This window comes from Lagopus muta, chromosome 12, assembly GCF_023343835.1.
Source record: "Lagopus muta isolate bLagMut1 chromosome 12, bLagMut1 primary, whole genome shotgun sequence".
Lineage (NCBI taxonomy): Eukaryota > Metazoa > Chordata > Aves > Galliformes > Phasianidae > Lagopus > Lagopus muta.
The window spans coordinates 8,491,521-8,506,662 of record NC_064444.1 but is presented as its reverse complement, the minus strand read 5'-3'; the positions used below and the strand labels follow the sequence as shown (position 1 = coordinate 8,506,662).

Below are 15,142 nucleotides of genomic sequence, written 5' to 3'. Positions count from 1 at the left end.
GCGGGCGGGCGGGGCGGGAACGGCGCGCGCCGCGAGCGGGCGGCTCTCCTCAGGCGGGCGGCGGGGCGGGGAGCGGGCGGTGCCGCCTCCATGGCGACAGATAGCTGAGCTGTAAATGGGCTGCGGGGCTGGCTGCTTTCGTCGGGTGGGCACTGATATTTTTCAGAGCCGTTGCTCTACTTCGAGAGCGACAGCTAATCTGTTGTTGGGCTGGTTTTATTGCTGCTGAAAAGTTTCCACCTGCGGCTAGGCCATTGCTGAGAGCTTTGAGTCGGTGACTGCGACGCTCGCATCAGCCGTTCTTCGCGTGTGGGACTTGGAGCTTGGTTAAGGAAAATGGCGCGATCTGCCTGAGTGCGCTTGGGCTCCTGGGCGGCGGTTAGCTGAGGCTGCCCTTCGGCTCATCCCAGCACACCGCGGGTCGTGGCCTGGGATAGGCAGCAAGAGCTGCCAACGGGCCTTGGCTGCCGTTCTGCTTCCTGAGCGGGCGTAGCACTGACTGCTGCACCCAGATCACGAGTGGAGTGTGCCAGGTTGATGTAGAAGCACTGCTGTGGATATTTTCATTTTACATATTGTGTGTGACTTCGGTGAGCTAAGATAAAGTCTTAGTGTAGGAAATACTTCTCCTGCTCGTTACTGCCTTTGTTTTTGATACTAATAAAGCAGTGCAGTTTTGGCTTAGTGACGGTAGGAAGGAGATGGTTTGTATTGGATGTCAGACGTGGTTATGTAACGTTATCTGGTGATCTCACTGCCTTTTGGCTGATGGCAGAATTGGCAGCCTGCTGTAAGCAAAATCTGAGGAGATTTATTGCAGTAAATGGCAGCACTGGGTATATTTGTTTTAATTGTAGGTGGGTTCTTTGAGCAATTCCACACTGCCATCGTAGGTCACTAGGTTGCTGCAAAACATTAACTTTGAAAGCCATTGGCATAACACAGTAGCTATAAATACTGTCCAGATGAAATAGAGCATTTCTAAAGGAAGGCTCTGCCATGCAAGGCTGTATTAAACTCTCTCTGCCATGCAAGGCTGTATTAAACTCTGTGTCAGATGATAGCATAAAATTTGAAAGCTGTAAAATTGTGTATTTTTAAATAGCAATAAAAAGTTATTTAACTTACACTCTGTACAGTGCTACAGACACTGCTGATTTCAGCAAAAAGAAAATGTTTTTTCCTTGCAGTTGTAGAACAAGAACAGGGATGCAATAAAAAATGGAAAATCAAAAGGCGCACAAACCACAATGTGGTGAGATACCTGAAATCATTTTCCTTTATTACCTAAATCTATTTTACAAAGCTTTAGTAGGTTGTGACAAGACTTTCCAGGGAGGGTGAACTGTTAGAGGGAAATGTTCTTTTTCCTTGTCAGATTTTAAAATTCTTGCCTTGTTCAAATGATAAATGCTGTTACCACAAAGTCACTTTCCTGCTAATATTTACCCATGTTTTTCTAGTACTGTAACTTTTTAAAGAAACCTGCAACTGTGCAGGTGCTTCAGATATACAGTATCTGCTGCTGCCAAGTTACTAAATAGTCATTAAATGAGTCATTACATTATAGCAGAAGTCTAAGAAACAAGTTATCATAATCACTTATCTCTTTGGGGTTGTATGTAGTTGCCCCTTTTCCCAAATGCTTTGTTATTAACCTACTGACATAAGCACCTGAGTCAAGGTGCTGCCTCTTGTGCAAGTGATTCAGTCTTTAAATAAACACCAGGTAGCAAGCCTTGGCATCTAGCTTAATCCTGCTGGATTCTCTTGGTAATGCACTCAGATTTTCATGACTCTGTATTATTCGCTAAATATACTTAATGCATCTTGCAAGTGGAAAACATACTATTTAGTAACTTATATCCCATTTACTAACAATTATTGATATTTACAATAAGGTAACAATGAAAGACCAGAAATATTAAAATGAGGCTGCCATTTTTAGCAAAGCAGTGTTCAAATAACTAACTATTGGTCATGATCAAATCACTGTAGGTAGGAATGTCTATAGTGGGATGTAGGTTATGCTTGCTATGTATAGATGTATAAAAGTGCTTTTCTTGTGCTTTTTTTTTTTGTTTGTTTGTTAGATTACATATCCATGCTATGTTTTGGGGACGTTTTACTTTAATACAAAATGAATTTATATGAAGAAAAGATAACACTTCATGTGAAACTTCCTTTTTTACGTTTAGATATGAAAACAGATTTGAACTTACTGCTTGAATGCCTTAAATACCAGATGGACTGCCCTTCATCCCAGAAAGAGGCTTTGATCACTATTTATTCAATTTGTCAACAAAATAGTAAGAACCATTTTTCCCTTGGAAACAACACAGTCATTTTCATTTGCAATGTATGTTAAGAAATTGGTTGTTACTGTAGGCAGAAAAAAAAACATTAGCCAAAGGACATAAGACTGGAACTGTAACATCTTAAGATTTTCTTCTTGCACAGTAACAAAAAGAAAATTAATTTTTTTTTCTTTCCTGTTACAGGTGAAGCTTGTGAATATTTACGAGAAATTGGTGGTTTGGGGTTTATAAATGATCTTGCAAAGTCAAGTGCTCATGGCATAGTGAAGGAAGCAGCTTTATTTACACTAGGAATCATAATAGAGAGTAATGGTAATAAACACTACTTCGTGTATTTCCATGTTGGCCGTGATGATGTTATACTGTGCTTTGTCCCTATCTTTTTTCATCAAAAATCATGTTACAGAATAACAAGTTAATGTGAAAGGCAGCAAATGTGTTGCTATTTCACTGACCACCCCAAGATTTGAAGAAATGGGGTTAGGGTTAATATATCTGTCTGTATGGGATTTATGTAGCCAGCTTGTCTGTATGACAACAGGCAGCTCTGCTTCCTCATTAACAAGTGTAATGACATGCAGACTGTTCCAAAGTTTGCCTGGGGCTGAGATAATTTAGAACTGATGGCAGGAGGAAGCCCTGAGTCCCTTTGTAGGCCTGTTTTGACTCTGCTCACCGTGCATTGGATACAACTGAGCATCTATTTACTGTATTAACAAACTAATTAATGACTGTGAATAGTTTGCTTTAGGAATTAATGGTTTTTGTTTTCTGGTTTCAGTTTACTGCCAACAAACTTTGTGTTCTTCTGCATTATTTGAGGACCTCATTTCATTATTAATGAATAAGGATTCTGGTGTGAACTTGAAAAGAATGTCTGTTTATGTCATCTTGGCACTGGTTTCAAATAATAGTAAGTGTTTTTTTGTTATAACACATATTTTACTCACATTTTCTTTTTATGCTTTCCAATGTGTGTGATGGAAATTTGGAATACTTAGTAATGTTTTTGTAAAATCAACTTATCAGGTTGCATGTAGATCAGACGTAGCTGTAGAATCATTTAGGTTGGGAGAGGTCATCCATGTAAGTAAAATAAATCTAAGTAAACTGTTGCTCACTGGGATTTCCTTAAATAGGAAAAAATATTGTAGTTCTAACAACGTGATTATAGTTTTTTAAAAATTAAACCAGTGGTTTCTGACAATGTAGAAAAAGTTAAGCATAGAATAGAAATGCATTTGCCAATGTTTGTGTGATCCTCTGTTGAGGAGAGGGTAGAATATGCATAGGGAATGGAGGACTTAAATGCAAGTTGGATTTGACACTAAGATTTTGTTGCATTCTGCTATGTGTTCACTTTCAGAACTTGGCCAAACCTATGTCAGGGAAACAGGCTGCATTGATCTGCTGCTGCAGTTATTCAGGTAAACAAACAGCTGCTGTTAAAGCAGGAAAAGCAATGGAGCAGTTAGGACTTGTTTGCTTTGTTTTCTTAAACAGAACAACTCTTTCCACACCTGAGCTGAATCTGTCAGATGAAAATACAAATAGCTGCTACCAGCTGTGGTGTTCAGTCTGTAGCACTCTCTGTGCCTGTGTTAACAATCCTCAGAATGGTAAGTGCTGCTGTTTAAAAACTGTGGTAAATTATAAGCTTTGTTCTCGTTTTTACTGTTCAGCTGAAATTGCACATTATGCTTGGATTTGAGGTTATTTGTTTTTACTTTCCCAGAAGCTAATCAAAAGATTTGCTGTTCAGTCTTTCCGTATGCAAAAGAGTGGCTAGAAAGTTGCATGGAGCCTGAGATAGTTCGTCCTATTTGTTCATTTGTTGGCCTCACGGTTGCAAATAACTGTAAGATAAAACTTTAAACAGCTTTTATTTTGTGCACTTCAATACATAAATGTTTAATTCCCTATTTTTGTCAATTTCTGCAAGTACTTTTGCTGCCCTTACGGCGATCACACTGAAAACTAGATTCATTGGCTTTTTCTTACGTTGCACTGGTTGCCTAAAAATACAAACGGCCTCATTGGTTACAATTTAGAGAGGTCAGTAAAAACAGTTTGTGGAGCTTATTTTACAAATACGAGTGATTACTGCATCTTGGAAAACAGAATTTAGGTGGAACTTGGGCATAATGTTCACCGTTTATATGTATGTGTTTCATGTTAGGGCAATTATTGCGTTTCTCAGGATGAACATAAATCCAACTTCAGTTCCTTTATGCGGGTGTAAATGATTAAAAAATGCGTGGAAAAATAGTGATGGCCTAATTAAGAAAATGCTAAAACAATTTGATACGATTTGAGACCTGTAGTATTTAAGTCACGTTTTTTTCTGTTCTCACTAAGCCCCCGTGCAGAAATATTTTGTTTCTGTTGGAGGATTGGACACCTTGGCTCAAGTCCTCCTCAAGCTGATGCATGATGATTCCTGTCTGAGTCACCCTAGCACGAAGCTTGCAATAGTAGTAACAAAGACTCTGGATGCCTGCATTGCTAATGACTGTGAGTGGAAAGACTGCTGCCACTTTCATATCTGATAATTCTAAAATGCGTTTCATTCAAGTCTAGTTTGAGAATGTGGTATGAATGGATATAAAAGGCAATTAAGTATATCCAGATCCAGTTTGTATTGCAGAGTCTATCAAATTCAAGTTGCTAGTGGGAATGGTTCTGTTAATCTGAGGTGGAATAGTGAAATAAACATTAGAAAATTTACACTGAGAACAAAATTAAATTGCTGGTGCTAGTTTCCTGTAAGTTGAACTGGAAATGTGGTAACCTTGGATCCTGGAGTTAGAGCTGTGCTTCTGCAGGCCTGTGTCTGTACTAAGAAGTTGCACAAGCTCAAGCACGGAGCGACATAAATGAGAAATGTGAATATAGTTCCTGTTGTGTCTGCAAAGCATCGTTACGTTGATTTACCATCTGGATGGTGGTAGCTCAATGAGGTCTTTGTGTATTCCATCAGAAGGCTTTGTGAAATGAGTCTGAGTCAGAGTGGCCATGATTTAGTGTGTTTCATGCTTCTATCTCAAGTGCTCTGACTAAAGTTTCAAAGACCTTAAGAGAATATACCTGCACTGGTTTTGGGCCTAGTTTACAAGAAGTTGGTATGTGACTGGATTAGGTTTCAGCATGCACATAGTAGCAGTGCTGTTTCTGGTAAAGAGGGAACATCTTGCTGAAACATTCCTAGTTCCTTTTGTAGCAGTTCGGTTATGGAACCAATGAAGGATGAGGAAAAACTCAGCAGAGGTGTACAAAACTTGCACATTGCAAAACTCTCATTTGTCAGATCGACCACATCTCTACTGAGTGCAATTCAGAGGAAAGGGCAGTGCTGGTTATGAGGAATAGCACACATGGAATTACTGCACCAGCAGAGGTGTGGTAATTCAAACTGTTGAAATGAAAGTGAGACAGAAGTGGGACTGCTTTTGGAGGTCTGCTGACAGTGCCTTTAAACATCATATTTGAATGCTGCCTGTTTGTTTATTATCTGATAGATTTCTTTAAATTATTTTCAACATGATAGCTGCCATGGCTGTTGTTTTGGCGAAGTATCACACTGTGTCAGAACTGCTGAACCTACTGTCTAATGACACTCTGGATACGGGAGAAAAAATGAGTGTTATTCTAACAATTGGACACTGTACTGAAGTCTCTGGTAAGATTTTCTTCTTCTTTTTGACATATTTTTACTGAATTCTCATATACCAGCTACTTTAATGGTATCATTTCATCAAATTTGGTAACCTGAGGGAAGGAATATTCTATTAAATAATGTAATTTAATATTCAGAAAAGTTTACTTCCACCTCTAAACTTTAAGACCTGTTAACTCATAGTATGTTTGAGAAAAGTAAGCTATTATGTAAGAATTCAGAGCTGGTTTTAGGGATCACAGGGTAAAATTCATCTGAAAAATTCTACAATTAATTCATTCAGACCAGAGGTCAAGAAATACGAAGCATAATTCAAATATTTTAGACCACAACTAAATGGGTACAAATGTCTGGTGTGTGATTTGACTTAGTCCTTCGTCATGTTTCTTACAGCAGTTTTGAACTGTGGTCAAAGCATCCGATGTGATGTAGAGTGCTTCTGCTCAGCCTGGGTGACAGGGTCATTACAGCGTGCTTGTATTCTTAATAAGAATCTTTTACAATTAGTTGTTTTAGAATTTCCCTGGAGGTTACTGGTTTTGTTTCTAAAACTGCTTGTCAGATTAAGTGTGTATGAGCTTGGAACGAACTGATTTTCATTATAACTTCCTATTTCAGAAGAAAACCAGTGTGAACTGCTCAAGAACAATGGTCTTCCACTTATGATTCAGGTACTAACTGAGTCTCAGGATGAGGAACTACACAAAGCTGCTACTTTTGTGCTACAGAACTGCAAGCAAATGAGTAAGCTTACTGTTAGTGCTTGAAAAATCAGAGAGATGGTTTCTGTATTTAAGTTCTCTGAACTTTCTAGATTATTTTAAGTATAAAAGCTTTGTGTTCTTTGTACTCAAAGATATTTATTTTCTGCATGAAAGTTGTATGTTGCCACCATATAATAATTATTATATAATTTTATTATAAATTATAAAATATTTGTTAAATAATTTTAATTTTGTTTTATACAGCTAAACAGTTGTCCTTGAAAATAAATGAGAAGTCCCTAAGTGTGAAGAATGCAGAAGAGCTGGAGGTGGACATGCAAATCAGAGAAAGAAATCAGCGAAACTACTGGAAGAAAGCAAAAGACATTCTGCACAGAATAAACTTGATTGAAAAAGAACATGAGGAGATTAGCATGTTTATGGAGGTAAGGTAAAACTACAGATTTTCTGAGTGTAAGGAGCTATAGGAAATAAACCATTAAGATAATTTCATTGTGAGCTAGGACATGAGAGAACATTGGATGTATGAGAAACTACAACCTGGAGCTTTTGCTGTTATTGCACATAATGCATACTTAGAAATACGAACTTAGAAGTGTGCAGTGCAATCAGGAAATGCAAGCATTTGTATTCTTATGAGCTATTTTAGTTGATTGTAAAATCAGATTTTCTATGAAGTTGAGATCATTTAGGTTGGAAAAGCAACAGCTCGATTTTCTTTTAATTGCTGATCATTTTTATTTGTAATCTTAATATCTGCATGCTTGAAATGTCCATGATTGTACTGTTGTGACAGGATAGCTAATGGACAAATGTGATTACAGAATATAATATTGTTATCCCATATTTTCTTTGTGCCGTGTAACTACCATGGTACATGGTATCTTTGATTGTGGAGTAGCAATTTTTGTGTTACTTGGCTGGATCTTGAGGTAATCTTAGACTTTTCAAGTGATGTGTATGAGTAGCAAATTATTTCAGCCTGGTACTATGACTTAATAACTGCCCTTCAACTCTTGGTAGCTGTGCTGTTTTGTTGGCTCTCAATCAGTCAGGAGTTAAACTGATGTATTTTAGTTAATCTTGTTAATAGGTTTATTCAGCATTTTTAATAGAGCTTGTTTGGTCATTAACAAATGTTTTTCAATTAAGGAAGGAGCGGAAGAAAGACCGTTTGACAGGAGTTCATGGGATTTTGATGCTTCAATGCTGGCTTCTGAAGTGAATCCCAGTGATAAAAAAGCATGTATAGAAAGAACGTGCAAAGAATTATGTGGTTCACAGTTAACTTCTAAGTTGGATGACGGAGTTCTTGCTCTAGCTGTAAATTCTTCTGCACTGACTGAGAATCCAGTAAATGCTTCTGCTAGAAAAAGTAAACAGAGTGATATTCCACGTTCAGTTTATGCGATGCAGTCAGACACTGCAATTCAAAGTCGTAGTGCAAATGAAAAAACAGCAGGTGAAAAAAGTCAGTCTGTTCTTCAGCTAAGGTAGGCATCTTGCATCATACCAAAATTAGTAAGTTGCTCTTGATTATCATTTCCTAATTGAATGTCAGCCTTTTCAATCATTGCTTCCTAGCTTGGTCTTTTGCTACAAGTGAAAAGCTGTAAATGTTTGTTGTCCAGCAGGAAAATATTCTATGCAAGTGTTTTTGACATCAGAAACCAAAGATTATAGAGTCTGTAGTACCATCATCTGTAAAGTCCTTTTTTCTCTTAATGATAGGATTCTGATGGTGAGTATGGAGAGCCTGTAACAGGCCACATTCCAATGCCTTAAGCCTAGTGGTGAAAAAGCATCCATAGATTGTGGCCTTCAATTCTCACGTTTGATTAGATGAGGAATTGACCTGTTAGTGTGGATGAAACCAAAATACTTCTGTCATGTGCATTTACAAGGAGAACTGCACTTACAGACCAGTTCTGCAAGAATTTGCATTTTAATGTCTGTGAATTAAGAAGAAAATTTTGGTTTTCTTATGCTTCTCTTCCTTCCTTGCTCTTCCTCCATTCTTCTGCTAAGTGGGAAGAAAAAGATGTGTACAGTTACTTTGCTGTTCTCTTGCTTTGCCCGCTTGTCTCACAGAACGCTTGCTTTCCTGTTTTCCTTCTCACGGTCATCTCTCTTACTGATAAAGAAAAAATTAATGACAATTTGCAAGAATAATTGTGGTACCATGGCAACATATGGTTGCATGAAAGTAATTGCTACATTGTGTGCAAACTGTAGCATTCTGCCAATTGTGGAAGTTTAATGTGTACTAAAATGTGACGTAAACCAGAATTGAAAATGACTCTGGAAACCAGCACTTGGAAAACGCTGTATTCCTGATGCTGGAGCAGGTGTGCTGAGCAGCACTGCAAGGAATGCTGAAAGCAGGCACTTGGTAATATGCTGCATGCTTCTTGCTGTGTAACTTGTAACTTATGGGACAAATAGAATAGGTAATAAATAGAATTGTTTTGTTTTTAGAATTTTATTTGATTTTTGTTTAGTGTGGTTTTTGTTTTGTCTCTGAAATTTGTGTATTAATGTGCAGTTAAATGTGTTTTAAATTTTGTTCACGTTGTTAATCTTTCTAGGAAAGGCTTACTTCAACAACCAGGGAAGACTATTAAGCATATGAAATGGGCAAGCACACCAGGTACAAGTAGCTAAATGTATTCTTATTTTTAGATAATTTTGTTCTTAACTTTTAATGCTTGCTTTTATCACTGCTTTTTATCAGGTGTAAAATCTAATTAGATGGCAAAATACATTATGTATATTCTGTAACTGTTAGAGTAATTTTGGAATTCTATATTGCACACAATTTTACCAGGAGAGTTTGTTCTGCTTTTATTGTAATACTTTTTTTTTTTTCCTTTCTTTTTTAACTATTCAAATGAATGTCTTACAGATAAATACTTAAAGTCAAGTCTGAATGCAACCTGTACTGAAAAGTATAAGCCCTTAATAGAAAATGTGCAGGAGAACTGCTTTTGTACTGTGCTTGTAAGAGCAAGGGTAGAACCTACCTGTGGGAGTGATTTCTGCCTGAAGCTCTCTGTGTTGAATGCTTGTAGGATGAGGTTTTTCAGATTTGCACTGATCTTCTTTCTCTGGGGTATTTATTTCAGAATTAGGATCTGGTCAGTCAAATCATTACTCATAATGTAGCTTACCATTAATTTATAAAACCATTCATGAGTTTACTGTTTGTCAAAATGGTAGCTTTACAAGGGTCCAAACTGATCTCCATGTACAATTATTTAGATAGAGAAAAGCATTATTCCGTTATATCACACTTTGAGCATCTGATTCTAAATATTAATAATGTTCGTATGGCTTCATTAAGCAGTGTAAGTTTACAGGTCTATTTTGGTCTGTTCAAGTTCAAGCAATGTGCTTCATTAGGAAATTAAATGTAATTATTCTGGATGTATGACAGTGTCAATATGCCCATTGAACAGAAATTTCTAAAGTTAAAGTTTTCTGCTGTTATGCCAATTAAACTTTCCTAGTAATCTACTAATAGAAAATACAACTGAACGTTGGTATGCTCATATGTGATTTCCACAGAAAAAGATAGCTTGCATTTTCTTCCTAATGTTTTTTTTCTTCCTACTTCAGACCAACATTCATTCTACTCAGAGATAACCAAGGAAGAAAAAATTAATTTGATTACAACTGCATCCCTTAAAATGACAGACTTCCTGTGTTTGGGTAAGTATCTCAGGTCTTTCTTTGCTAAGTTCAGAAAAGAAGAATTAAAGAACCAGCAATTCAGCAAGTAAACTTGGCATTACATAAATTACTTATTCTGTAATTTTATCTGCTTCCTTTCCTTTTTCTGCATTTAAAATAAAACAAATGTTGACATAGAGCTAATCTATTCCAATTTTGTTTAATATGTCTTTCCTCAAGCTTAGGAGAGCGTAGCTACAAGAATACTTAGGACCTGTTGTTTTCTTTTCCTGCTGTTTTCTTTTTCTCTTTTTGGAAAGAAGGAGGGGAAAAAATGGAGCCCTGTTCAGTTTATTTTTGTATTCATCTAGCTAAGCCTCTAGCAGTTCTTTTTTTTCTGCCTTACTGCTGTTGAGTGCAGACAATTCTGAGACATGTAATGAAACTTGGACATTAACTGTAGATCACAGTCAGCAAAATTCTGGATTTTACGATGACTACCATCCCTATTTTCTTCCAGGTTGTACAACAACAGGACTGTCTTTCAATAGCAGAACTTTTAGTAAGATGTTGCAAACTTGTCCATACCTGTGTGGCCGTCACAGAGTCATTCTGGAAGCTGAAGAAAGATATAAAAAGAAACTTCAGAAATCATGTGGCTCTAACAGAAGACATGCAGCTTATCAGAGTAATTTGTTTTTTACTAACTGTCCTAATTCTTTTAAACTGCGTTTTGAGTTCCACACTTGTTTAGCCTGATTCTGATCATGCTGCTCTTGTGAGCTCACTTGTTTTGTATGATTTACCAGTAATCCTGCCAAATGAGGTTGGAGCTAGTCACTTCTCTTTTGACTTGGTGTTTTTGAATATTGTACTTGAAGCAGTGGTGAATCTTCATTGCAAGCAACGCTGCCGGAGTTTGTCAAATATTATTAATAGAAGAGAGAATATGAAGCTGAAATAAATGTGAATAGATGAACCTTGTAAGAAGCTTGTTTCATTCTAGTATAAACTGCCAAAGGATGTAAGAGGCCTATAATTATTAATCATAATTTTAATTAAAAGTACATCTGCTATTTTATGGTTTGAAAGAGGCATTTGAAAAAAAAACAAAAACAAAAAAACCAAAAAAACAGTTTTCTGGCATTTTTAATGGTGTCCCATTTGATCTTTCTAGAGATATTGCTGACTCCAGTGAAGAAAGGAAAACTGCTAGCAGAGACATCTTTAAAGAGCAAACAGGATAATTTCCAAAGTAAGGCCTTAACTTGGAAGTTAGTGCAAAAACCACTTATTGTCTGAATAATTCTCTTCCAGGGCTTCACCATGAGAGCTTGTGGATAGGAGTTATAATAAAGTTCTATGAATGCTGTCATAAAGCTGTCAGACAATGTATGTTCTATAACTGTGAAACTATTACACTACTTAATAATTAAGTTTTCTGGTACATTGTTGAATCCTGCTAGGATTTCTTTTGTGCAACCTGCTATTTTTTGTTTTGTTTTGGTGCTTAAGGTGTGGAAAGGTACTGGAATCAGAGCACAGTGCATCTGTCTGTTCTTGGATTCGACATAATTCTGTTGTACCGTTATAGCTGTTATCCTATCATACCTGCTTTTGTTCCTTCTTGGAATTCTGACAGGCACTTGAGTTTCTATGTGCTGCATAGCTAGATGTGTAAAACTTCAATTATACGACAATACTGGAACAAGTATCAGAAAAGTATCAGAAAGCAAACTATCAGAAAATTAAGTAAATAAGGTATTTTTTACCTGTCCTGCAATATGAGGGGTTGAGTAAGATGTTAATGACAAATGGAGATAGACAAGTGAGGATAAGTTCCATCAGTTGCCCCTTTAAAAAACAAAACAAAACCTGGTTATCTTGATAATGCACAACAACAACTGTTCATTTATAAATAGTGGATTATGTATCTTTTAAAATACTCTATAGCACAGTGAAAAGTAAGTTTTATTAACTCTTTCCATTACTCTGCAGATGCATATACTATACGTCATTCCTAAGGAGTTTTCTTTAGAATCTGGTGATTCTGGGTACATGCAGAGCTTGGCCTACAATCATGAAATAATACGTTCATAGAGTAATAACCAGTACTGTCTCTTAGCATGGATGACTGGAAGTTGTAACACAGGCTAAAGCAGCTCTCTAAATCAGTACTTAAATTTTTGAACATTCATATTACTTTTTAAAAAAACAAAACAAAACAAACATTCCCATTTTGACATTACACCAATATATTACTTCTAGCAATTAAACATTTTCTGAAGTTAATTGGATTTTTCAGTCTTTCCTCAAAAACCAGGTGGTAACATGGCTCAGAAGATACTTTAAGTTTTAGTTCCTGAAATGTTACCTGTGTGTTGCTGCTCCGTTTTTTTGAAAGTAAAATACATGATGTTTTGTTGTTTTTAAGGTATTCTTTTGACTCCAATTAGAAAAAGCAAACCCAATACTTTGAATAGATATCAGCATAATAAAAATACTCGGTTATCTGAAGAATATAACTTGCAACCAACATATGAAAAATGTGAGTATCACCAGAAAATTAGTTCTGTAACAAGAAAAGCTGAAAGATCAGGTTTTACCTTTAGTTCAGGGCACTGAAAAAAGTGTCCGTGCTTGCTGCTTGGAAACAAATGGCTGAGGATTTTAATAGATATTCTTGTAGCTTCAATCATAAGATTACTTAACTTTATTTTAACTTAAATCCTATTGTTTTGCTACTTGCCTCCAGTACCTAACTAATTCAGACATGTTAATGCCAATAATGAGTAAAAGGTCTAATGAGAAATAGATATTAGTAATAAGGCAACGTGTGCGTATCCATGTTCATTAGAGGCAATGTTCCTTCCCAGCACAGGAGTCAGGCTTACAGTCGAGTTCAGTTAGTTCAAAGTGGCCGAGGGTTGGCCTTCACAGTTTCGTAGCCTTCCAAAAAAGGCAAGATGCAAACTTGGAGAGAGAGGGTGTGAAAGAAATGTGCAGCCATGAATCCCAACAGTTAAAAGAAAATTGTCTATGTTCCCTTGATGAAGATGAGGTTACCTGTGTGCAGCCTTATACACTTGTCTTTATCTTTGTAAAATCACTGAAAACTGTGTAATTCCATTTGAAGTCACCTTTAACAGGAGCCCAATACCTAAGTGAACCATATTAAATACAGATCTTTCCCTGCTGATTCTACTGCAGTCATAGTGGCATATCCCTGAAACAAGTTAACTATTTTTCTATTGTTAGTTATTTTCAAATAATGGAACTTCCACAAGTAATGGAAATGGAAGTATGCTTATATCCTGAGCTTGTGAAAGTTGGCACAGTATAGAAATGGTACACACCTAAAAGAAATAGCTGTCCTGACTGGAAAACAAATACTGAGAGTGTGAGTTATGTAAGCGCAACAAAAATGCAGTATTTTTCTGACATTTGCCTTTATTTGAGTAAATGGGTGACAGTGAAGAAAAGGCTGAACATAACATGTTTGAAAAATGTCATTGTGTTGACTGTTTGCTGGCAACACAATTCTCAACTAGTTCTGAACAACAATGCATTCCTTCTAATGTGAAATACTATGTAAGTTGACATGATTTTTAATTACACCAAAATAAATGCAGAACAGTGAGAAATGTTACCTGGATATAAACACAAGAGCTTTAAACAAGAGAAGAACCTGAAAAAATCTCACAGATGAAGAAATTAATGATATTTTAAAGAGAGTAAAATAAATGGGTAATCACTGGAATTTGATTTTGTGGTGCTATCCATTTCACAAAGGATGAACAAATGCTTATCTTTCTGAGAAATACAACAGGTTACAAGTAAATGTCAAACTTTCTCATATCGTATGCAACTCATATGCACTATCAGGTCATTTTTTGAGCTTTTGTTCCTGATTTGCTTGCAAAGAAACATGGGATGAAAAATTGGCAACCTGTGAGCTGATCTTTGTGCCATTTCACTGCTGTGCACACTGAGGTTTTGAATGGTCTCTGTAAACTAATCAGTTTTTATGCTAATAGAGAACTAAACTGGGAGGCATTGGAGTGGCACCTGATAGGGTACAAAGGGTTTCAGCTGAGGGCTGGATTAATACCCGTGTTTGCTAGGAAGTGGATATGTTCTTGGTTCAGTCAATTGGTGAGGGTCTGTGAGATTTTCTGTTGTAGTTTTTGCTTTGTTTCATGTGTATGCTTCTTACACAGAGCTGTGGTTTATGGATGGAGTAGGTAACGTTACTGCTGTACTCAGTAAATGTGGGGGGGTTGGTGGCAACCATTTATACTCTGAAATCTTTTCTAAAAATTGTACTGCGTTTTGTGATAATGGTTGTCTTGATATTTTTATCTCCCATCTTGCAGAAACAAGAAAAACAAGGATCATCATCAAAGTCTTTCAAGAGAATTTTGGATTTTAATACATGAAGTTGAAGAACAGCATTGTTAACAGTGAGGTACAGTTACTATAGTTCCAACTTCTAGAGAATTTAGATGAGTTCAGACCCATGTTTTGTACTGCTAACATTCATAACAATTGTTATGCTTTGCAGATTTCAGTTAAACTGTAAGTTTTTCTAATACCAATAAAGCTTTTACCAATAAAAGTTACTTTTAGTTTTTAAAAATGTAAACTTCTTTGTAAACTTTTGATCGTGACAATTAATTTGGCTTTGTCTGAGCATTTTTAGTTTGCTTCATCCCATTTGCAAGAAAAGGCTTATTGCCAAAATGCTAGAA

The 15,142-nt window shown here is 36.5% G+C and overlaps 1 protein-coding gene across 7 annotated transcripts; it reads left to right on the top strand.

Annotated features, from left to right (window-relative positions):
- The first annotated feature begins 48 nt into the window (after positions 1-48).
- Positions 49-14,753, top strand: TERB1 (telomere repeat binding bouquet formation protein 1). 7 transcript variants are annotated; one of them, XM_048958333.1, is made up of 17 exons: positions 49-145; positions 1,191-1,255; positions 2,199-2,309; positions 2,502-2,630; positions 3,100-3,231; positions 3,685-3,745; positions 3,822-3,937; positions 4,677-4,832; positions 5,866-5,997; positions 6,613-6,738; positions 6,963-7,144; positions 7,872-8,212; positions 9,308-9,369; positions 10,338-10,430; positions 10,912-11,079; positions 11,569-11,646; positions 12,826-14,753. In XM_048958333.1, the coding sequence occupies exons 2-17, from the start codon at positions 1,222-1,224 to the stop codon at positions 13,014-13,016; spliced, it is 2,112 nt and encodes a 703-aa protein (XP_048814290.1). In that variant the 5' UTR covers positions 49-145; positions 1,191-1,221; the 3' UTR covers positions 13,017-14,753. The 7 variants fall into 7 exon arrangements, with proteins under 7 accessions (XP_048814290.1, XP_048814295.1, XP_048814292.1 ...); XM_048958334.1 differs by having other exon boundaries at positions 129-533; XM_048958332.1 differs by having other exon boundaries at positions 129-590.
- Positions 14,754-15,142: the final 389 nt, after the last annotated feature.